The sequence below is a fragment of the Rhinatrema bivittatum genome, chromosome 4 (genome assembly GCF_901001135.1).
Source record: "Rhinatrema bivittatum chromosome 4, aRhiBiv1.1, whole genome shotgun sequence".
In the NCBI taxonomy this organism is placed as follows: domain Eukaryota; kingdom Metazoa; phylum Chordata; class Amphibia; order Gymnophiona; family Rhinatrematidae; genus Rhinatrema; species Rhinatrema bivittatum.
Window position 1 is genome coordinate 22,911,181 of NC_042618.1, and position 22,408 is coordinate 22,933,588.

The following is a 22,408-nucleotide window of genomic DNA, read 5'->3' on the forward strand; positions in this document are numbered from 1 at the left end:
ACTCCGTAATTTGCTTTCTTTATGCGGTGCCACAATATTGGGTGTATCGAAGAAAAGGAAAAAGCAGATACTGACATCTCTATGCAATTGTGAAGGTTAAACACACTTGCATAATCTGGATAAATGAACCGCTGATGCAGCCGAAAAGGCGAAACTCTGCCAGGGTCGGGCACTATTACTTCTAACCTGGATTAATTAGAATAAAATATTTTACTTTCCAAGGCATCGGTCCTGTTTAGTTTCTTTCACACTTATATGGGTGTGCCAGAAACACCTCAATGGTACGCACTTACAGTGCTAAGATGAACCCTGATTGAGCTGATTTGAAGCCCAGACTTGGAAAGGTGCCACAAGTAGTCCAACAGCTTGGGAAGGGGGCATGTGAAGGGATCCAAGTCATGCTCCGTACACCAGGTGGAGAACCTTCTCCATTTCAAACTGTAAGATTTCCTGGTGGAAGGCTTTCTAGAAGCCACCAGCACTGGGAGACACTGTCGAGAGGGCAAGGGGCTGAAAATCTAGGCGATCAACATCCACACCGTGAGTGTTAGTGCCCGGAGGTTCGGATGGCGCAGGATGCCCTGGTTCTGAGTTCTCAGATCGGGCGCGGTCCCCAGCCGGATGGGGTCCCTGATCGACAGATCCTGGAGGAGAGGGAACCAAACCTGTCAGGGCCACAAAGGCACCACGAGGATCATGGACCCTCTATCCTGTTGAAACACTTCAGCAGGATTTTTAAGAGGAGTGGGATACACATACAGCAGACCCCTCCCCCCCCCCAGTGAAGAGAGAAGGTGTCGCGGGCCAGATGTCTATCCCCGGCGACAGGGAGCAGAAGCTGCTCACCTTGTAATTGCACAGGGAGGCAAAGAGGTCCACATCTGGGGTCCCTCACCCATGAAACAGTCTGGCCACTACCCCCAGATCAAGGGACCATGCTTGTGGCTGGAAGGAGCAGCTCAGCTGATCCGCTAGTAGATTCTGAATCCCAGGCAGGTACGTCGCTCGCGGTGACATCCCCTGTGACAGGACCCAGGCCACACCTGCACCGCCTCGTGACAGATGAGGAACGATCCCATGCCTCCCTGTTTGTTGATATACCACATTACAACTTGGTTGTCCGTCCGGATTAGAACTTCCTTGTGTGACAACCAGTCCCTGAACGCCCAGAAGGCGTAATGGATCACCCGAGGCTCTAGAAAATTTATTGGACAGCGGGCTTTGTGAGCAGTCCAGAGACCCTGCATGTGGAAGCCATCCACATGGGCTCCCCAGCCCTGAGGATGGACCACTTGAGGTGGGACAGCCCAGAAGTAATCCCCCACTCCAAATTGGAGAGGTTTTCCCACCAGGAAAGAAACGCCCTCAGAGGTTCCGTGACTGAAAGACAAGTCTCGAGGTCTTGGGAGGCTTGTTGCCACTGTGACCACAAAGTCCACTGTGGACTAGGTTTGGGAAAACATGCACCGCACGACGACTGAGATATGCAGCCACCACCGCTAGGCATTTGGTGAAGACGCGAAGAGCTGAGAACAACTCAAAGGGCAGCACCTTGTATTGGTAGTGAGCCTTCCCCACCACGAAGCGGAGGTATTTCCGGTGGCCAGGGAAAATGGCTGTGTGGGCGTAAGCCTCCTTGAGATCAAGGGAACAGAGCCAGTCTCCTCTTTCGAGGAGGGGTATCAGCATGCCCAGAGAGACCATCTTGAACTTTTCTCTTAAGAGAAATTTGTTCAACGCCCTGAGGTAGAGAATGGGGTACGAGCCACCATTTTTCTTCAGAATGAGGTAATACTCGAATAGTATCCTTGGCCCTGCTGAGGGAGAGGAACAGGCTCTACTGAGCCTGCTTCGAGAAGGGAGGAGAGCTCTGTCCAAAGTATGACCTGCTGGGCGGACAAACCTCATGATGGACATGGGGGAAAGGTCTCCGGGAGCCATCTGACATTGAGGAGGTACCCCTGACAGACTATGGAAAGGACCTATTGATCCAAAGTGATGTCCTCCTAGTGAAGGGTGAAGCCGGAGAGCCTGCCTCCTACTGGGGGATCTGATGTCAGGGGTATGCTTGATTGGCTTGTGCTCCCTTGCCACCAGTAAAAAAAAAAAAAACAACCTGTAGCCGGGGCCTGATCGAGGCCTGGGTGCTCGCTGCTGACGAGAATGTCCCTGGAGCCAGCGCGCAGTACATGGGCTTGGAAGGCAGGAGAATAATATTTCCTCTGCCTATAAAAAAATATTTCTTTGAACTGGCCTGGAAGATTTCCTGGCAGAAGGGGCGTCAGAAGCGCTAGCAGAGAGCTGCTGAAGGGTTTTGTGGTGGTCCTTTAATTGAGCCACCGTGTCCTGGACCTTATCCCCAAAGAGGTTGTTACCTGTGCAGGGAAGGTTTGCTAGCTTCTCTTGCACCTCTGGGCAGAGATCAAGAGCCTGCAGCCAAACCAATCTGTGGGCTCCGATACCCACAGCGGTTACTCGGGTCGCCGACTCAAAGTCATAGGTGAATCTCACCTTGTGTTTTCCAGCGTCTAGACACTCCAGGACAATGGTCGAGAACGCCTCCTGTTGCTGCTGCGGCAAGCTCTGTGTGAGGTCCTGGATCTGTTTCCAGAGGTTCCGGTTGTATTGGGTCATATACAACTGGTATGTGGCAATACGGGTGATAAGCATAGCGCTCTGAAAAACCTTTCTGCTCAGAGCATCGAGCTCCCTATGTTCTCACCCTGGAGGGGCAGAGGAATGAGTACGGAAGCGCCTGGCTTTCTTAAGGGCAGACTCCACTACCACTGACTGGTGGGGAAGATTTTGCCTGAAATCCCACAGCCTGCTGAACCAAATAGGTAGCATCCACCTTCCTATTTATGGGGGAGATAGAGATTGGGTGCTCCCACATCCGAAGGAGAAGATCCTTGAAGATGTCATGGATGGGAACTGCCACGATCTCCTTGGGAGTGCTGACAAATTGGAGCACCTCCAGCATCTTATCCTGCAAATCCTACTCCATAAGCAACTGGAAGGGGATAGCCTTGGCCATGGCCCTGATGAACCCCGCAAAAGAGAGATCCTCTAGAGATCGACGTCTCTCCTCCAGCGGTGAAGGCTCAGATAGGGGGTCATCCGAGTACTCGGACAAAGATTCCGAGGCATCATTCCCTCATGGGTCATAGGGGTCTTCCTCCTTGCTAAGGCCATCGCGGCATGAGCGAGACCTGAGGGGGGATTCCAGCCCTGGGTTCCGAAAGTTTCGGAGAAACCCAGGGCATCGTGGGAATAGACGGTTACCCTAGCATAGGCTCTGGAAAACAAGGCCTTAGAAATGCGGCACCGGCCGCATCTTCCTCCTCCTCGGACCCGATGATGGGGATTGCTCCTAAGGGGGGGCATCGGTGGCCACCGGGGAACCGAAGATCCCTTGGGCACCAGTTGCGTTGGTAGGGTGCCTAACAGGACATCCAGATGCTCGAGCAGAGGTGCCAGCATAGACGGCATAGGCTTTGGCACCGGTATGGGGGCACAGGCGGCTTGATGCTCCATAGAACTCTGAGCACCACGGTCTGCACCTTGTGGTCCAACTCCTCCTGGAAGTCTGGTGAGGTTAGGACTGACGGAGGGGGCCAATATGTCACTGGCTCTTTCCTCTGTTCTCTGGGGAGGCATGGTGCCCAGGACTGATATTAGTGGGGAACGCCTAGGACTCCCAGGTATATTAGAGGATGGGGCCTCCAAGGCATGGGATCACTTCGGTGGCGGTACAGTTACTGGTATAGCACCAGAGTCACGCATGGACAGTGACTGATCGGTGTCTGTGCTTGTGGGATCTCCCATGGTGCTCAGCCTAGTTTTTCCCCGGTGCAGAGGAAGCGGAGGATACCAATGCCCTGGAAACCGGTGAGACCAGAGGAGATCGGTCACCATTCCCATGATACAAAGCCACACTGAGTCCCTCAAGGATCCTCTTTATCCCCCACTTTATTCAACCTCTATCTTCTACCCCTTTGTCAACTCCTCTCAAACTTAAAAGTTACATATTACATTTACGCTGACGACGTCCAGATCCTGATACCAATCTCGGAATCAATAGCAAAAACTTTAAAGTTCTGGAGCAACTGCCTACAATCCATTAACACACTCCTCACCAGCCTTAATCTTGTACTTAACACTGCAAAAACAGAACTACTGCTCATCACCCAGGACGAAAACCTCCTACCAACTGAACTGACATCGACGACACATATAAGAGACCTAGGAGTAACCTTAGACAACCGACTGAACTTAAAAAAATTCGTCAATAATACAACAAAAGAATTATCACAAACTAAATATACTAAAAAATTTGAAACCTCTCCTTCATTTCCATGACTTCCGTACAGTTCTCCAATCTATCCTATTTTCAAAAATCGACTATTGCAACTCCATTCTTATCAGCTTACCAGCGGTCACTACAAAGCCATTACAAATGCTACAGAACTCCGCAGCCAGGATCCTAACCAATACTGGCAGAGGCGAACACATCACTCCTATACTCAAGAACCTACACTGGGCTCCCCATAAAGTTCAGAATTTTATACAAAGTTCTAACTATAATACACAAAACTATCCACTCACAAACCACACTTGAACTAAATTGCCCTCTCCGATCTCATTCAGCATCTAGACCCATTAGAACAACGTATCTAGGCACCCTTTATGTACCCCCTGCCAAGTCGTCAATGAAGAAACGCGCCTTCTCGATAGCACTGGAACAATCTTCCATCGGAACTGCGCTTAGAACCATGCCTGCGAACATTCAAGAAGAATTTGAAGACCTGGCTCTTCACCGAAGCCTTCACTTAAACTCGCACACCATCATTAAGTTACCTACCACCTATACTGCACCATACTGTTATGCTTCTTGATTAATACGCTAGGTTCAATGTATACCCTACTTATTATTTATTAATAGTTCACTGTACATATTTTATGTTTCAAATTCAAAATAATCCATGTTTAATGTATACCTTACTTATTTATTAATTGCTAACTGTTTTTGTTAATGTTCAATGTACACCATATATTTGGTATTTCTATCTGGTTATATGTAAACCGAAGCGATATGTACCAGTACATGAGCTCCGGTATATAAAAAAGTCTTAAATAAATAAATAAATACATACATGGCAGATGTAAGAGGGGGAGTCGCAAGAGGAAGCCTAACAAGGGGCTCTCCGCAACTCCCCGGTGCCGATGACTCTGACATGGGTGTGGACGGAGCAGACTTTTTGGAACTGAAAAGTTTTTCCATCTTGTCATCTGAACACACAACTGACACCCTTGGACGTCATGCAAAGATCCCAGGCAGAAGATGCAAACCTCATGGGGATCCGTGATAGACATGGTCCGCGGGCACTGGGGGCACCAACGAAAGCCGGACGAAACCATGAGAAGCAACCAAAGTGCGGTCGATGACTGGGCCCACTGAGAAATGGGACACTAGGAATCGCCCACAAAAAAGGAGAAACAATTATTTTACCTACCGTACCGAGGAGAGGCACCAACCGTGAAGGGGGACCAGTTGATGGAACAGGGAAAAATCCTGAAAAAAGCACAAAAAAAGGAAAGGAAGCAGAGTTCCATGAACCGAGACAACTGCACTGTGGAAAAAGAGACTGAAGGGGGATGACGCGTGGATATTTATTTATTTAAAATCTTTTCTATACCGTCATTAAGTTATTTACCATCATAACTGTTTACAGGCTGGCACAAATAGGCAAAACAAATGTTGGACATGCTCAGTGTGCTGGTCAAAGTTTCTAGAAACTGACAAAAGTTTTTCCGTGCCAGTCTCCATCGGATGATGTCCCCCACATGTGAGGACTACCGTCCTGCTTGTCCTAGGAGAAAACTAGGGTTTTTATGGCAAAAACCAGAAGAAAAAGAAAAATTCTCTTGAGCAATTCTGCAAGAGTGCAGTGGTGAAGATAGATCTGACAATCCAGTTGACAAAAAGGAACTGAGATGAGCCAGAAGGCAGTAGCAGCACAGGAACTACTACACATAAGCAATGAAAGGCTTTTTCACCTTTCCAGAAAGCTCTGGAAAAATCTATTCACTGCAATGGTCATGTGGCCCATGAGAATGACCCATAGTGAACTGCTCATCTTCAGAGACTAGAAATATACTAGGAATGTGACCAGATCCCCCAGTCTGTCATTGTATGCCCTAGTTCCATTTCCAGAGATGAAATATCTTGAGCTATCCATCTCCTCTTGCCCTCCTCTCACCTAGAACCACCGGGACAGGTTACTCATGCCCTTTATAAACAGCTATTTTGTGACTAAAGGTGTACCTAGAGTTAGATCAGAGCAGACAGAACAGGAAAGATCTAAATGTTTGTCCCTCCCTAGTGAAGCCTCCCTGCTTCACCAGTTTCCCTTTTTGGAGGGGGATTCACTGTGCACAACCTGCCAATGGATTCTAGGTATTTAGTTTCAATAAGCAGCGGCGGACTCATGTTGTCGGACCGGCCTGAGTATTCGCCGCCCAGTCCGGCCCAGGACACGTCATGTGGTCTGCCGAGCACGGCTCTGTCACGGCCGCACACGGCAGACCATGTGACTGGAGCGATCAGCTACCGGGGGATGCCCGATCCCCCGATAGGCCAATCCGCCCCTGTCAATAAGGAAAGCTTTTGGCCTGAATCCTTTTGGAACTTGCACTTGACTGAAGACCAGTGAGCCCATTAACTCCCTGAATGTGACAAGCAACTGTGACAGCCTTGGCTATGCGAGGTGCATGAAGGCTGAGAGAAATCTTTTGTAGAAGGGACTGTGTTTAAACCCTGCTCCTTTGAAGGTCATCCTCGCTGCCTCGCACCAAAGATCAGTGAGCCCATTCACCCCATGAATGTGGCAAGCGCCTGTGACAGCACGAACACCAGTCTAGGAAGATTCTGACCAGAAAGTATTTCTCTTTTGTTGTGAGGAGGTTTGTTTTTTTTTAAGCTATCCCTCCTCACTGGGAACTTGGCTGGATCAGCAGGTTCCTAATATCAGACTTTTCAACCTGAGGAGTCACCCTTTTTTTGGACAGCTAAAGGAATCAAGTAAGATCAGGGAGTCACCATTCAGATCTCCAACCACATGGGACCAGGATACAGGGCTGGGTGTTTGGGAAGATGCTGGAGCCCCTGATATAGGAATCTCGATTAAGCCACTGGGAGAGCTTTAGTGCACAATTACCATCACCATGGGAAGCTCTACAAGGCTGCTGAAGAAAAGGACACCTACCCAGAATGAAACACCCTAACTGTACAACAAATCATCTGTATCTGCACACTTATTTAAAATGGACTTTGATTTGCCTTTAAGAAATCAGTAAACTATCATTTAGTTTCAATAAGCAGTGGCGGACTCATGATGTCAGACCAGTCCAGGTATTCGCCGCCCAGGCCGGGCGTGGGATAAACACTGTGGATCCATAAAGTCTAGAGGACGTGAATGAAGAGTGGGTGGCTCGCGGGAATGACGGCTACTGCCTGGAGATAATACCCTTATTCAATAAACATACTCACGGTTAATGCGATTCCAACATTGCTCTAAGCTTCAAAGGCAAGAGGAAATATGGAAAAAAGGATTTGCATTCACAAAAATGCGGGGAGTAGCTTGCATGTTACGGCGGTTACTACCCCAAACCAAATAAGCCTGATACTTCACTTTCAATGCATATCCAGCATAGCTCTCTGCTTCAACGGCAGGGGAGAAAGACTGATACTTCACGCATTTCCAGCATAACTCTCTGCTTCAACGGCAGGGGAATGAAGAAAAGTGGATCTATATACAGACAACAACCAACAAGGACTGAATTACATAGTCTGGGTAAACAAATAAGCATGGGTGTAGCTTGCTTATTGCGACGGTTACTACCCCCAACTAAGCTAGCTAGATATTTCACTTAGATGCAGTTCCAACACTGCTCTCTACATTAATGGTGGGGGTGGAAGGGAAATAGAACCAAAAGGTTACTAAGAGCCAAGAGTAACAGATAAGTATGAGAAAAAAAAAAAGTGCGAAGCTTGCTGGGCAGACTGGATGGGCCGTTTGGTCTTCTTCTGCCGTCATTTCTATGTTTCTATGTAACATCCAGTGCCTGGTCCTGCCTGTTTTGTTTACAACAGCTCCCTCCCGGAGTTGCCACAATTATCACCACACACAAGGAAAATCACACCAATGTCTAAGCCATAGATGAGAATCTCGCCCCCATAAAAAGAATCCACTTCTGGGATAGAGAGTACAGAACCTGGGAGTCAGCTAGCAGGAGCAGCCCAAAAGAGTATAAATCAGATGTGTACTCTGAAGAGATTACAGGAAGAAAAATCCTTCCTGAATAAAGTAAATGCTAATATGTTATGCCTGAAAATTAATAAGAAATTTAATAAATGAATGAAAAAAGAACACATGGTTTTTATTAGTCTGGAGAATTCTAATTCATTACTTCTGTCTTATTACCTTAGCCTCTTCCACGTAAGGCGAAAACAGTCTAGGTCGTACATAAATCCCTGCATTTTTTTGCCGTAACCAGGCATTTGATTTTCCACCTTCAGCTGTTGGTAGCATGTCTGATGGAGGAGTACTGATCAAGCTTCTCTTCATCTGTGAGCAACATACATGGACAAGAAAAAGTGTTTTAACACAATGCAAGAAATAGTTCTTTACTTTCTCATTACGTACATTCTCTGTCCCACTCCTGGTTGCTTCTAAAACATGCTTTGGATATGACAGATTTATTCCTTGTATTATGATAAATGGTAAAAATCCTGAAAAAAAATTGAAACTAAAATAGTATATTGTATTATACAAACATAAGGATGTGTTTTGCTTATAGTACAAAAAAATGCACAACCTGGTGTCAAATGTTTAACTATTAAATATAATTCATTCTCTACACAGAAGTTGAACCCATAATTTTAAAAATTAATGCAAAAACAAACCGGTCTTACTCCTGTCATCTTATAAACCCAGCAATATTTATTTTTATTTATTTATTATTTGCTTTTGTATACAGACATTCGTTGGGGGTACATCACATCGGTTCACATTATAACAGGATAATAGCAAGATGGGGTCAAGCTATTTTTACATTGTAACATTAAGAACATAGAAACATTAAAACATTAATGTGTGGTAACATAATTACATGCGTAGGAACAGTTTATTAGTGAATACAGGGGAACACAGAGACAGAGATAATACATAGTAAATAGTTAGGAGTCAATTGAGAGGAACTTATATATAGTGGCTTATTATGCCTGGTTATATACATCGCAACCTTTAATAGGTAAGTTGAAAAAAGGACTTTAATTATGGGGAGGTTTATAGGGGGAGGGGAGGGGAGAGAGGTGTTAGGTCGCTAGTTGGTATGCTTTTTGGAACATCAGATTTGGAATATGAATTAGTTTTACCCTCTTGTTTGATATAATGTTCGATTGTTCGATGTAATTTCCAACTTTGGTTCTATGTAAACCGACGTGATATGTACCAGTACATGAACATCGGTATATAAAAGCTTTTAAATAAATAAAATAAATAGTTTTGTCACCCTGCGTGTGCAGTACAGAGAAAGAACTTACAGCATCACTCAACACTTCACTGTTCGTGGGTAAGACATGCTCAATTCGAACAAAAGGTAACAAAGACGACAGGATCTCCCTCAGCTCCTCGATGTCCAGGTCCCGCCTCTTTACACCTCGCTTGTTCACACTGTGGGCAGTCCCACTCAATAAATTGGGCTCTGCATAGGACAGAAATAAAGAAGGAATTTCCAGCTGAATAAATGTTTGGAACTGGAAGACATGTCCAGGCTTTCACGCGAGTGGATGTTACATATAATGTAATAAAAAAAGACTAACAGAATTATGCTATTATATGGGCCCCTTGAATAGTTTCAAACAATTTTGTTTTGAACTTCTCAAAATTAAGATTTCATTACGAAATCACTAAAAACAATGTCAGTATTTTGTAAATAAACAAACCTTTAGGATGTGCATATACAGAAATTCCATCAGCATCTCTTTTCCATGGCAGGTTTCTAACTGACTTAGGGGATTATTTTCCAAGTCGCGTTATGGTGTTTTCGTATGCGAAAAGCATAATAACGCATAATGTGCGCTGGCTTTGCCAAAATTAAGATGAGATTTGTACGATGTTTTCTCAACCTAGCTTGATGTTACCCAGGTAGAGAGTCTATCAAGCTAGGTTGAGAGAACATCGTACAAATCTCATCGTTGTGTGAATTTCCTCACTCCGAAGGACATCAAATCTTCACAAGAGTGTCCTGTTTTGTTCGTACGTCTCACTCTGCATGTCAAAGTGGTCCCTAACCCCTACACTACTACCTACACCTCACCTCGAGTTACTAGGTGGGCCTCCTATAGACATATAAATAGCTAACTACTAGAAGGGCCTTATAGCTAGTCTCTCTCCCCCCTCCCCCCCCCCAGTGGTTGCAGGTAGGAAATGCAATAATTGTGGTATTACCGCCCCTTTTCCTATCGCATGCAATAGTTTGATGAATCTAGACCTTAGACAGTAGGCGAGCCGCACACAAACTCTCACTCTCTCACAGGTGTTTTATGCATAAGGCTAGCTCTCTGTATGAATGGACAACAAACAGTGGAAGTGGCTGTATATTTTAAATGACAAGCAGTAATGGATATATTCCATTCCCAGAAGTTAAACCCAAAAGTCCAATCTGTTTAGTGATTTGATGATGGCGACTTTTTCGTCAGCAATACGCATTGGCTTATATATTTTGAATGAAGCTTAGTAAATTTATCTGAACAGACTACTGAACTAATGCCAGCTGTGGAAGCATATGATCCAGAGCTATACAGGAATATCCCCTCCGTCTGCCATGACACTGTCTCCTCTACCCTCCCTATTTCAGGGGAAGCCCCATATCAAATGTTGAGCTGCCACTACCTACCCACATAACATGCCGACTTGAGGAGAGAGGAGAGTCGCTGCTGGATTTCCTCCTTGCCAGGTTCTGGTGGCTTGGTTTGGCCTCTGTTGGAAACAGGATGCTGAGCTTGATGGGACCCTTGGTCTGACCCAGCATGGCAATTTATGTTCTTAAGTTCTACAACTACTGCGGGCTGAACAGCTGGGCCGGGGAATAGGCTAGAAAGATCTGGCTTTTGGCCCCTCCCTCTGCTGTGCAGTTGTTGCCTCTGCCCCTCTCCGTTTCAGGGGAGGCTCCATATTCAAATGCTGAGCTGCTGCATAGCAATGCGCTGCTGAGGTGCACCAAAGGCTGCACTAAAGGGGGGATACCCCTTAATGAAATCTGGGATTTGGTTGGGTTTTTGCTGTATTTTGTTTATTACATTTAATATGTTTCGGTGGGTCCTGGCTGTAGGAGGGAGAGGGCAATATGGGGCTGGATATAAGGATGTGGAGGGGAGGATACAGAGGAAATGTTGGGTGAAACTAATATTGTTGGAGAGGGGAGGAGAAGGGTGGTAAGGGTAATTTAGTGAAATGTGTTTTGTTGAATGCAAGACCAGTTTGTAAAAAGGAGGTGCACCATGATTTAATATTAGAAGGGGGTAGATTTTGTTTTTCTAACAATCTTGGTTAACTGAAGATTGTGCAGTGTTACTACTGCAATTATGCCCTACAGGTTTATATTTTGACACAGGATTGGGACAGGGAAGGAGGGGTAGTAGTCATTTTTAAGTTTGCTTGGAATATAGATCTGGCCATTTTATAACCTGTTCTAGATTGTGATCTCTTATTGGTTAAAATTGGGGGGAAAGAAAAGCTGGGGGTTGTTGGTGTAAACAGGATATACAATTTATTGGAATTTATAGGGGAAGTAGCAGCAAGTTTTCCAAATCTGATTGTCGTAGGATATTTTAATCTCTATGTGGAGGATCCTGCAAGTAAGTTGACTCAAAGTTTCTTATTAACTATGCAGGATTTTGGATTAATTCAATTGGTCTAGTCCCCTACACATTCTAAGGATCATGTGATAGACCTGGTTTTTGGCTCTTAAGGAGTCTGAACAGAGTAACTGAATAGGTTATTTGGTCGGATCATAAGTTGGTGAGTATTTTGCATGGTTGGGAGTAAATAGGTTAGTAAAAAGGGGGAAGGGGAAGAAAAAGTAGGGGTCTCATAGATCTGGAATTATTTTATTCAGAATAGTGTAATCAACTGATTCATATTGAGAATATTAATATTGGTGGATTGGTAGAATTTATCAATTGCGTTCTCTTTGAATAAGGTAGCTCCTGAGAAAGAGCAAACTAGGAGGGAGAGTTGCTGCTCCATGGTTTTTGCCAGAATTATGTACCCAATGAAGGACGGCAAGAAAAAGAAAGAAAAGATGGACAAAAACTCATGGGTGGGGCGATATGTTAGTATGGCATAAAGAAACAGATCAAAATTGACAAAAGAGAGGGAAAAAGGATCAAAGTCCAATATCACTTTCAAACCCACTCCATTGGCAAATGACAATATCATAAAAAATCTTTGCTTTAAAGTTTACATCTGCAGCCTCTCGCCTCACAATGGGCCGCAAGCTTCAATCAGCTTGTAAAGCAGAATGTAATTTCTTTTTAAATCATTTATTGTCATATTGCCTAACCCTAATCTAAACTTTATTCAAACAAATTACTTATCACTAAAACTCATTCAAAAAACCCCTAAAAAAGGTATACCAATATAGAAAACTTTTTTTACTTCACACTTTTCACTCTTATTTAACCATGAATCTTCTATAAAAGAATACTTAGCCAAGTCAACGTGAAATGTAAATCAAATTATTCCCGACATGAATCACGTTTCGATTGTAAAAACAATCTTCCTCAGGGGATCATTTCACAATGTTAGTTGCTTGAAACGGCCAATATTCTTCAATATCCCGGACAAACAATGTCTCACGCCGTGGCGCCATTTTTTGAACAAGAGCGTGAGACATTGTTTGTCCGGGATATTGAAGAATATTGGCCGTTTCAAGCAACTAACATTGTGAAATGATCCCCTGAGGAAGATTGTTTTTACAATCGAAACGTGATTCATGTCGGGAATAATTTGATTTACATTTCACGTTGACTTGGCTAAGTATTCTTTTATAGAAGATTCATGGTTAAATAAGAGTGAAAAGTGTGAAGTAAAAAAAGTTTTCTATATTGGTATACCTTTTTTAGGGGTTTTTTGAATGGAAGTAAAAAAAGTTTTCTATATTGGTATACCTTTTTTAGGGGTTTTTTGAATGAGTTTTAGTGATAAGTAATTTGTTTGAATAAAGTTTAGATTAGGGTTAGGCAATATGACAATAAATGATTAAAAAAATTACATTCTGCTTTACAAGCTGATTGAAGCTTGCGGCCCATTGTGAGGCGAGAGGCTGCAGATGTAAACTTTAAAGCAAAGATTTTTTATGATATTGTCATTTGCCAATGGAGTGGGTTTGAAAGTGATATTGGACTTTGATCCTTTTTCCCTCTCTTTTGTCAATTTTGATTATAATAGAGAGGTGTTCTGCTTCTTTGGTTACTGATAAAGAAACAGATACCATCATGCAGTGATTCTAGCTAAAGCTTTTTTTTTTTTTAGAAGATAAAATACTGGCAGCTGAAAATAGACCTAAAGAGATTTTTAGGTTAGTACATTCTTCTTTGGGAGAAAATTGTATATCTGGAACAGTTATTCCTGAAACTCTGAGTGGTAATAATTTTGTTGAATACTGATATAAGAATGTTCAAGAGGGTTGTAAATCTTTGATGCAAGAAAGAAATCAGGAAAAGATATTAGACTTTATGGAGGTATAAGTGGATGTAAGTCCAAAGATGTTAGATAAGACTTGGGGTTTGGATGAATTTCATCCAGTGGGGATGAATGAATTACAGGGAGTAAATTATCAGTGTAAATTATCAGAGTGTATTAGATCCTTATCTTTTTCTGATGAAGTCTTTACCAGTTAACTTGTTGCAGATGCTGCAACATATTGAACACTTCTTTGGAGTTGGGTTGTTTACCAGACAAATTGAAAAGATCTGTGATAACTCCATTACTGAAGAAAGCTACATTGATTACTGGTTCTGGAGCTGGTTTTTAAGGGTGATTATTCCGGATGAACTGAACCAAATCACGGTGAACTTGGAGGATGTATTAGGCAATATTGCCAAACTGAAGAGTAGTGAATTACTTGGACTAGTTGGTATATACACCCCAGGGTTCTGAAAGAACTAAAAAATGAAATTTCAAACCTATTATTTATTTTATTTATTTTTATATACCGACATTCGATCTGACATATCACATTGGTTTACAGTGAAAATGGAATAAAAGGGACATAGCTCTCTTATTATATCTTACAGTATAACTTGGAGTCAACAATAACTGGAGTAACGAAACGTTAACATTGTTTGCTACTAAGAACATTATCAAAGAGAAACAAAGGTGCTAGGGACGACCTAGTCTTCAGGTACTGTCTAATAGTATAACTTAGTATCAATGTAAACTGGATTAATGAATTGTTAACATTGTTTGCAACTATGAACGTAATCAACGAGGGTCAAAAAAGCTAAGGAGGACCTAGTCTTCATATTCTTTCTTACAGTGTAATTTAACGTAGTTGGAAATGATGCAACAGGATGCTACTACGGGCTTATTAGTAATAACTTGTAACCTATCATTAAAACTGTCCATTGTACCTGAAGACTGGAAGGTGGCCAATATAACCCTGATATTTAAATTGGGCTCCATGGGTGATTTGGGAAACTATAGACCGGTTAGCCTGACTTCAGTGCCAGTTAAAATAGTGGATACTATTTTAAAGAACAAAAATCACAGAAGATATAGACAAACATGATGTAATGGGACACAGCCAGCATAGATTTACACAAGGAAGTGTTGCCTCAAATCTGCTACTTTTTTTTGAAGGGCTTAAACGTAGATAAAGATGAACCGGTAGATGTAGTGTATTTGGATTTTCAGAAGGTGTTTGACAAAGTCCCTCATGAAAGGCTTCTAAGAAAACTAAAAAAGTCTCAGGATAGGAGGCAATGTCCTTTCATGGATTACAAACTGGTTAAAAGACAGGAAACAAACAGAGTAGGATTAAATGGTCAATTTTCTCAGTGGAAAAGGGTAAACAGTGGAGTGACTCAGGGATCTGTATTTAGACTGGTGCTTTTCAATATATTTATAAATGGTCTGGAAAGGAATAAGACGAGTAAGGTTATCAAATTTGCGGATGATACAAAATTATTCAGAATAGATAAATCACAAGCGGATTGTGTTTCATTACAGGAGGACCTTGCGAGACTGGAAGATTGGGCATCCAAATGGCAGATGAAATTTAATGTGGACAAGTGCAAGGTGTTGGATATAGGGAAAAATAACCCCTTGCTGTAGTTACACGATGCTAGGTTCCATATTAGGAGCTACCACCCAGGAAAAAGATCTAGGCATCATAGTGGATAATATTTTGAAATCGTCGGCTCAGTGTGCTACAGCAGTCAAAAAAGCAAACAATGTTAGGAATTATGGAGAAGGGAATGGTTAATAAAATGGAAAATGTCATAATGCCTCTATCGTTCCATGGACATAAGAACATGCCATACTGGGTCAGACCAAGGGTCCATCAAGCCCAGCATCCTGTATCCAACAGTGGCCAATCCAGGCCATAAGAACCTTGCAAGTACCCAAAAACTAAGTCTATTCCATGCTACTGTTGCTAGTAAAATCAGTGGCTATTTTCTAAGTCAACTTAATTAATAGCAGGTAATGGACTTCTCCTCCAAGAACTTATCCAATCCTTTTTTAAACACAGCTACACTAACTGCACTAACCACATCCTTTGGCAACAAATTCCAGAGTTTAATTGTGCGTTGAGTGAAAAAGAACTTTCTCTGATTAGTTTTAAATGTGCCACATGCTAACTTCATGGAGTGCCCCCTAGTCTTTCTATTATCCGAAAGAGTAAATAACAGAGTCACATCTAGCTGTTCTAGACCTCTCATGATTTTAAACACCTCTATCATATCCCCCCTCAGCTATCTCTTCTCCAAGCTGAAAAGTCCTAACCTCTTTAGTCTTTCCTCATAGGGGAGCTGTTCCATTCCCTTATCATTTTGGTCGCCCTTCTCTGTACCTTCTCCATTGCAACTATATCTTTTTTGAGATGCGGCGACCAGAATTGTACACAGTATTCAAGGTGCGGTCTCACCATGGAGCGATACAGGGGCATTATGACATTTTCCGTTTTATTCATCATTACCTTTCTAATAATTCCCAACATTCTGTTTGCTTTTCTGACTGCCGCAGCAAACCGACGATTTCAATGTGTTATCCACTGTGACGCCTATATCTCTTTCTTGGGTGATAGCTCCTAATATGGAACCTAACATTGTGTAACTATAGCATGGGTTATTTTTCCCTATAATGCATCACCTTGCACTTATCTACATTAAATTTCATCTGCCATTTCGATGCCCAATTTTCCAGTCTCACAAGGTCTTCCTGCAATTATCACAATCTGCTTGTGATTTAACTACTCTGAACAATTTTGTATCATCTGAAAATTTGATTACCTCACTCGTCGAATTTCTTTCAAGATCATTTATAAATATATTGAAAAGTAATGGTCCCAATACAGGATCCCTGAGGCACTCCACTGCCCACTCCCTTCCACTGAGAAAACTGTTCATTTAATCCTACTCTCTGTTTCCTGTCTTTTAACCAGTTTGTAATCCACAAAAGGACATCACTACCTATCCCATGACTTTTTACTTTTCCTAGAAGCCTCTCATGAGGAACTTTGTCAAACGCCTTCTGAAAATCCAAATACACTACATTTACCGGTTCACCTTTATCTACATGTTTATTAACTCCTTCAAAAAAGTGAAGCAGATTTGTGAGGCAAGACTTGCCTTGGGTAAAGCCATGCTGACTTAAACCATTAAACCATGTCTTTCTATATGTTCTGTGATTTTGATGTTTAGAACACTTTCCACTATTTTTCCTGGCACTGAAGTCAGGCTAACCGGTCTGTAGTTTCCCAGATCGCCCCTGGAGCCCTTTTTAAATATTGGGGTTACATTAGCTATCCTCCAGTCTTCAAGTACAATGGATGATTTTAATGATAGGTTACAAATTTTTATTACTAGGTCTGAAATTTCATTTTTGAGTTCCCTCAGAACTCTGGGGTGTATACCATCCAGTCCAGGTGATTTACTACTCTTCAGTTTGTCAATCAGGCCTACCACATCTTCTACCACAGTGATTTGGTTCAGTCCATCTGAATCATTACCCATGAAAACCTTCTCCGGTACAGGTACCACCCCAACATCCTCTTCAGTATACACCGAAGCAAAGAAATCATTTAATCTTTCCGCGATGGCCTTATCTTCTCTAAGTGCCCCTTTAATCCCTTGATCATCTAACGTCTAACTGACTCCCTCACAGGCTTTCCGCACCTTGAATACTGTGCACAATTCTGGTCACCGCATCTCAAAAAAGATATAGTTGTGATGGTGAAGGTACAGAGAAGGGCAACCAAAATGATAAAGGGGATGGAACAGCTCCCCTATTAGGAAAGGTTGAAGAAGTTAGGGCTGTTCAGCTTGGAGAAGAGACAGCTGAGGGGGGATATGATAGAGGTCTTTAAAATCATGAGAGATCTTGAACGAGTAGATGTGAATTGGTTATTTATACTTTTGGATAATAGAAGGACTAGGGGCATTCCATGAAGTTAGCAAATAGCATATTTAAGACTAATCGGAGGAGACCACGTGACCTGATGAGCAGGTAAGGCAGCAGGCTGACTGTGCTCCCGGCTCCCCCCCGCCGAATTGCCGTGAATTCTGTGCGTAAACCGTGAAACGTGGCTGCCCAAACTGATCCGGGATCACGCCAAACAACCCTAGATTTTTTTGCTAGTGGTGACTCGGAGATGGCGGCTAAGCCGCAAAGAAAAGAAAATATCGGGTCGGCTCCCATACAGCAAGATGGTTGCTGGACCTCCAAATTCCTGCGCATCAACTGACAAGCCGATTTAGTGGGGGAAGTCACGCAGGCTGTAGGTACAGGCCCTAGAACCGCGATTCTTAGATTTAGCTACTAAAATAAATGTGGGAAATGAAACGCTGCAGGAGATTAAAACTCAGGTCACTAACACGCCGCAGAGAATAGCAGATATAGAAACGAGGACGCAGCACATGCTACAAAAACAAGAAATGCTGATCAAAAAAGTGGCCTCCCTGGAAGAGAAAGTTGAAGATCTAGAAAATAGATCTAAGAGAATAACTTAAGGTCTGTGGGGATCCCCGAAGCAGTACCGACAAAGAGCTGGCAAATATCCTAGAAACCTGGTTATTACAAGAGTTAGGCCTGGCGGAGCTGGCTGGCAGTGTAAATGTTGAAAGAGCACTCAGATTGGGGATCTGAAAGCCGGAGATCAACAAGCCCAGGGTAATTATAGCCCACTTTCTGAATTTTTGCCATAAAACAGCCATAATGCAAGCATACCCCAGATGTACCCATCTGGCTTATGAGGACAGCAAAATAATGATTTTTCAGGATTATTCAGCTGCAGTATTCGCCGAACGCAGAGAAATTTCTCCAATATGCGTGGATCTCTTCAATAGAAAATTGAAATTTACACTTCAATTTCCCGCCCGACTCCTTATGGAATATAATGGGACCTGGCAAAGTTTTGATTCTGTGGAAGCAGTGAAAGAGTTCATACATGAGAAGATGGACTTAAGGTGAAACGGGGAATCTCAGTATTGTTTTCTATGAATCCCTATCATACATTTGTGTGTATGTTTGATTATTCATTTGTTTAACATGTATACTACTTTGTTAAAAAGGTTTAGTATGGTCTAGCGACATTTCACTAGTAGGCGGGGGAGCCGGCAGAGTAAACCAGGTGGTCTCATACCTCCCTTTTATGGAGGTCACAAGTGAAGTACAGGGGATAAGTTGGGGGACAATGGGCGAAGGGGGGGGGGGGAGGGCAACAGGGAAGCGCTGGGATGTCTTCTGGAAGGTCTTATGTAGTATTGTGTGGATATAATATTATCTCTTTGTTATACGAACTATCACATGGGGCAACACTATGCGTAGGAAGACAGCACTCCTAGGCTGGGAGGGGTGTGCCTTAAAAGTAATGATGGTAAGAGTACAATACCGGGCACAGGTAATCCAAATCAGAGTATGGCTGAAAAGCTGCGCTGCATTTCATGGAACGTGGCTGGACTTAGTTCACCAGTAAAAAGAGCAAAAGTACTCCAATCACTGAGAAGGCATAACGCAAAAATAGAGTTTTTGCAGGAGAACGCATTTAACAGCAGCAGAAAACCAAAAGATGACTAGGGACTGGGGTAGATAAAGCAAATGTTGCTTACCTGTAACAGGTGTTCTCACAGGACAGCAGGATGTTAGTCCTCACATATGGGTGACGTCACAGGATGGAGCCCAATCACGGAAAACTTCTGTCAAAGTTTTCTAGAACTTTGACTGGCCCCTACTGGGGCATGCCCAGCATGGCACTAACCCCTGCAGCCAGCAGGGGTCCCCTTTCAGTCTTGTTTTTGGAAAGCTATAGGTTGTGCCGAAAAATAAAAGAAAACGTACCCAACACCTCGGGGTGGTGGGCGGGTTCGTGAGGACTATCATCCTGCTGTCCTGTGAGAACACCTGTTACAGGTAAGCAACATTTGCTTTCTCACAGGACAAGCAGGATGGTAGTCCTCACATATGGGTAAGTACCGAGCTGAGGATGTCCGAACATGCACCAAATGTACCCAAAGGCGTGCAACAGGCACAACAACTGGGGTGGAATTTTGTAGAGGGCATCCGGAACCCTATCGGGCAGGCGGAAGGGTGTTGGTACATCACGTTGGAAAAAGGTTACGGAGGACAGATTGGCTGAAGATGGAATCCTGTCTTCCGGCTTTGTCCAAGCAATAGTGGGCTGCGAAAGTATGGAGAGAACTCCAGGTAGCAGCTGTGCAAATGTCAGGAAGCGGCACCGATTGTAGGTGTGCTAATGAAGTCGCCATGGCCCTCACAGAGTGTGCTTTAACACGGTCTTGAAAAGGAATGCCTGCTTGCTGATAGCAAAAAGATATACAATCCGCCAACCAGGAGGAAAGAGCTTGCTTACCCCACAGGTTGCCCCTAATTTGTTTGGATGGAAAGAGACGAATAACTGAGTGCTCTTCCTGTGGCAACTGTACGGTCTAGATAAAAAGCTAGAGCCCGTTTACATTCAAGGGTATGCAGGGTCTGTTCCCCTGGGTTGGAGGTGAGGCCTGGGAAAGAGATAGGTAGTATGATGGATTGATTAATGTGAAACTCCGAAACTACCTTGGCAAAAACTTAGGGTGAGTGCGGAGTACCACCCGGTCCTGCAGGAGTTTAATGTAAGGGCGGATAGGTGACTAGGGCCTGTAACTCACTAACCCTGCGAGCAGAAGTGATAGCTAAAAGGAATAACACTTTCCATGTGAGATACTTAAGGTCACAGGAGTGGAGAGGTTTGAAAGGTGGTTTCATGAGCCGACCGAGAACCAAATTAAGGTCCCAAGAAGGGGCCGGAGGACGTAAAGGTGGCTTGATATGGAGAAAGCCTTTAAGAAATCGTGTTACGAGGGGTTGTACTGAATAGGGACATCCCCGATTCCTTTATGGAAGGTGGCTACCGCGCTAACATGCATTCTAATGGAAGAGGTCTTTAGACCCGATTCTGATAAATGCCAGAGATAGTCCAAGAATTTTGGGATTGGACAGGAAAAGGGATCAAGGGACTGCGAAGTGCACCATGATGTGTACCTTTTCCATTTATAGGAATAAGATTGTCTTGTGGAAGGCTTCCGTGAAGCAATCAGGACACGAGAAACTGATTCGGAAAGGTTAAGTGGTTGAAGGATTAACCTTTCAACATCCATGCCGTCAGGGACAAGGCTTGAAAATTGGGATGGAGTAGGCATCCGTCGTTTTGAGTGATCAGATGCGGGTCTGTTCCCAAGGGAATGTGCATGCGGATGGAGAGATCCTGGAGTATGGGAAACCACACTTGGCGCGGCCAGTGGTTCCTTTGTCCTGACGTAGCTTCACGAGAGTCTTCGAGAGAAGAGGAAGTGGAGGGAATGCATAAAGCAGACCGGTTGCCCACGTGAGGAAGAATGCATCTCTGGGCCGAGAGTGCTTGCTCTGAATTAGGGAGCAATAATTTTCCAGTTTGTGGTTCTGAGGGGATGCAAAGAGGTCTATTTGGGGATACCCCCATTGCTGGAAGAGAGAGATCGCTACCGATGGATTGAGCGACCACTCGTGCGGTTGGAAGATATGGCTCAGTTTGTCTGCCAAGACATTGTTCACTCCCGGCAAGTAGGTGGCCCTGAGGTACATCGAATGGGAGAGCGCTTCCGCCCAAATCTGCGCAGCTTCCTGACACAGAAGGAAGGAGCCTGTGCCGCCTTGCTTGTTGATGTACCATATGGCCACCTGGTTGTCCGTCTGAATCAGGATTACGTGATTTGATAGGCAATCCTGAAAGGCTCTGAGAGCATATCGCATCGCTCGAAGTTCCAGGAAATTTATCTGGTGTTTGGCTTCCTCTGGAGACCAAGATCCTTGCATCTGTAGATCGTTCACATGAGCTCCCCAACCGATGTTGGAAGCGTCGGTGGTGAGAATGATTTGAGGATCTGGTAGGTGAAAAGGCAGTCCCTGGAGGAGATTGGTGTGATCTTTCCACCAGGCTAGAGACAGACTGAGTGCGTCGGTGATGTAAACAATGGTTGACAGAGGCTGAGTGGCTTGAATCCATTGTGACCTCAGAGTCCAATGCATGACTCTCATGGCCAGGCGGGCCATTGGTGTCACAGACTGAGGACGCCATGTGTCCCAGCAGGACGAGGAATTGGCGAGCTGTTGCTGTGTGTTGAGACTGCAACTGGTGAGCTAGAGACACGAGGGTTTGAACTCGCTGCTGAGGAAGAAAGGCTTTTGCCTGTAAGGTGTCCAAGTCTGCCCCAATGAAGGATAAGGTTTGAGATGGGAGTAAATAGGATTTCTCGTAATTGACGAGAAATCCTAGAGATATTAGAGTGTGAATGGTCAGGTTCAGGGAGGACAGAGCGACTTGCTGGGTTGGGGCCCTGATCTGTCAGTCGTCCAGACAGGGGTAGACATGGACACCTTCCTTCCTGAGAAAGGCTGCGACAACTACGAGGCATTTGGTGAAAACTCGTGGTGCCGATGCTAGCCCGAAAGGGAGCACTCGATATTGATAGTGCTTTTGGCCTACTAAAAAGCGGAGATACTTGCGATGAGCCAGAGCTATCGCAATGTGGGTGTAAGCGTCTCGGAGGTCTAGAGAGCAGAGCCAGTCTCCTCTTTGCAGCAGAGGT

The 22,408-nt window shown here is 44.0% G+C and overlaps 1 protein-coding gene across 6 annotated transcripts in view; it reads right to left on the reverse strand.

Annotated features, from left to right (window-relative positions):
• BTBD7 (BTB domain containing 7) overlaps positions 1–22,408 on the reverse strand; it is a 235,697-nt gene that overhangs the window by 39,638 nt on the left and 173,651 nt on the right. For all 6 annotated transcript variants that reach the window (XM_029597853.1, XM_029597852.1, XM_029597851.1 and 3 more), the window contains 2 exons: positions 9,605–9,765; positions 8,484–8,627 (listed from right to left, as the gene is read on the reverse strand). In XM_029597853.1, the coding sequence (XP_029453713.1) occupies positions 8,484–8,627; positions 9,605–9,765 (305 nt within the window). The remainder of the gene's footprint in view (positions 1–8,483; positions 8,628–9,604; positions 9,766–22,408) is intronic.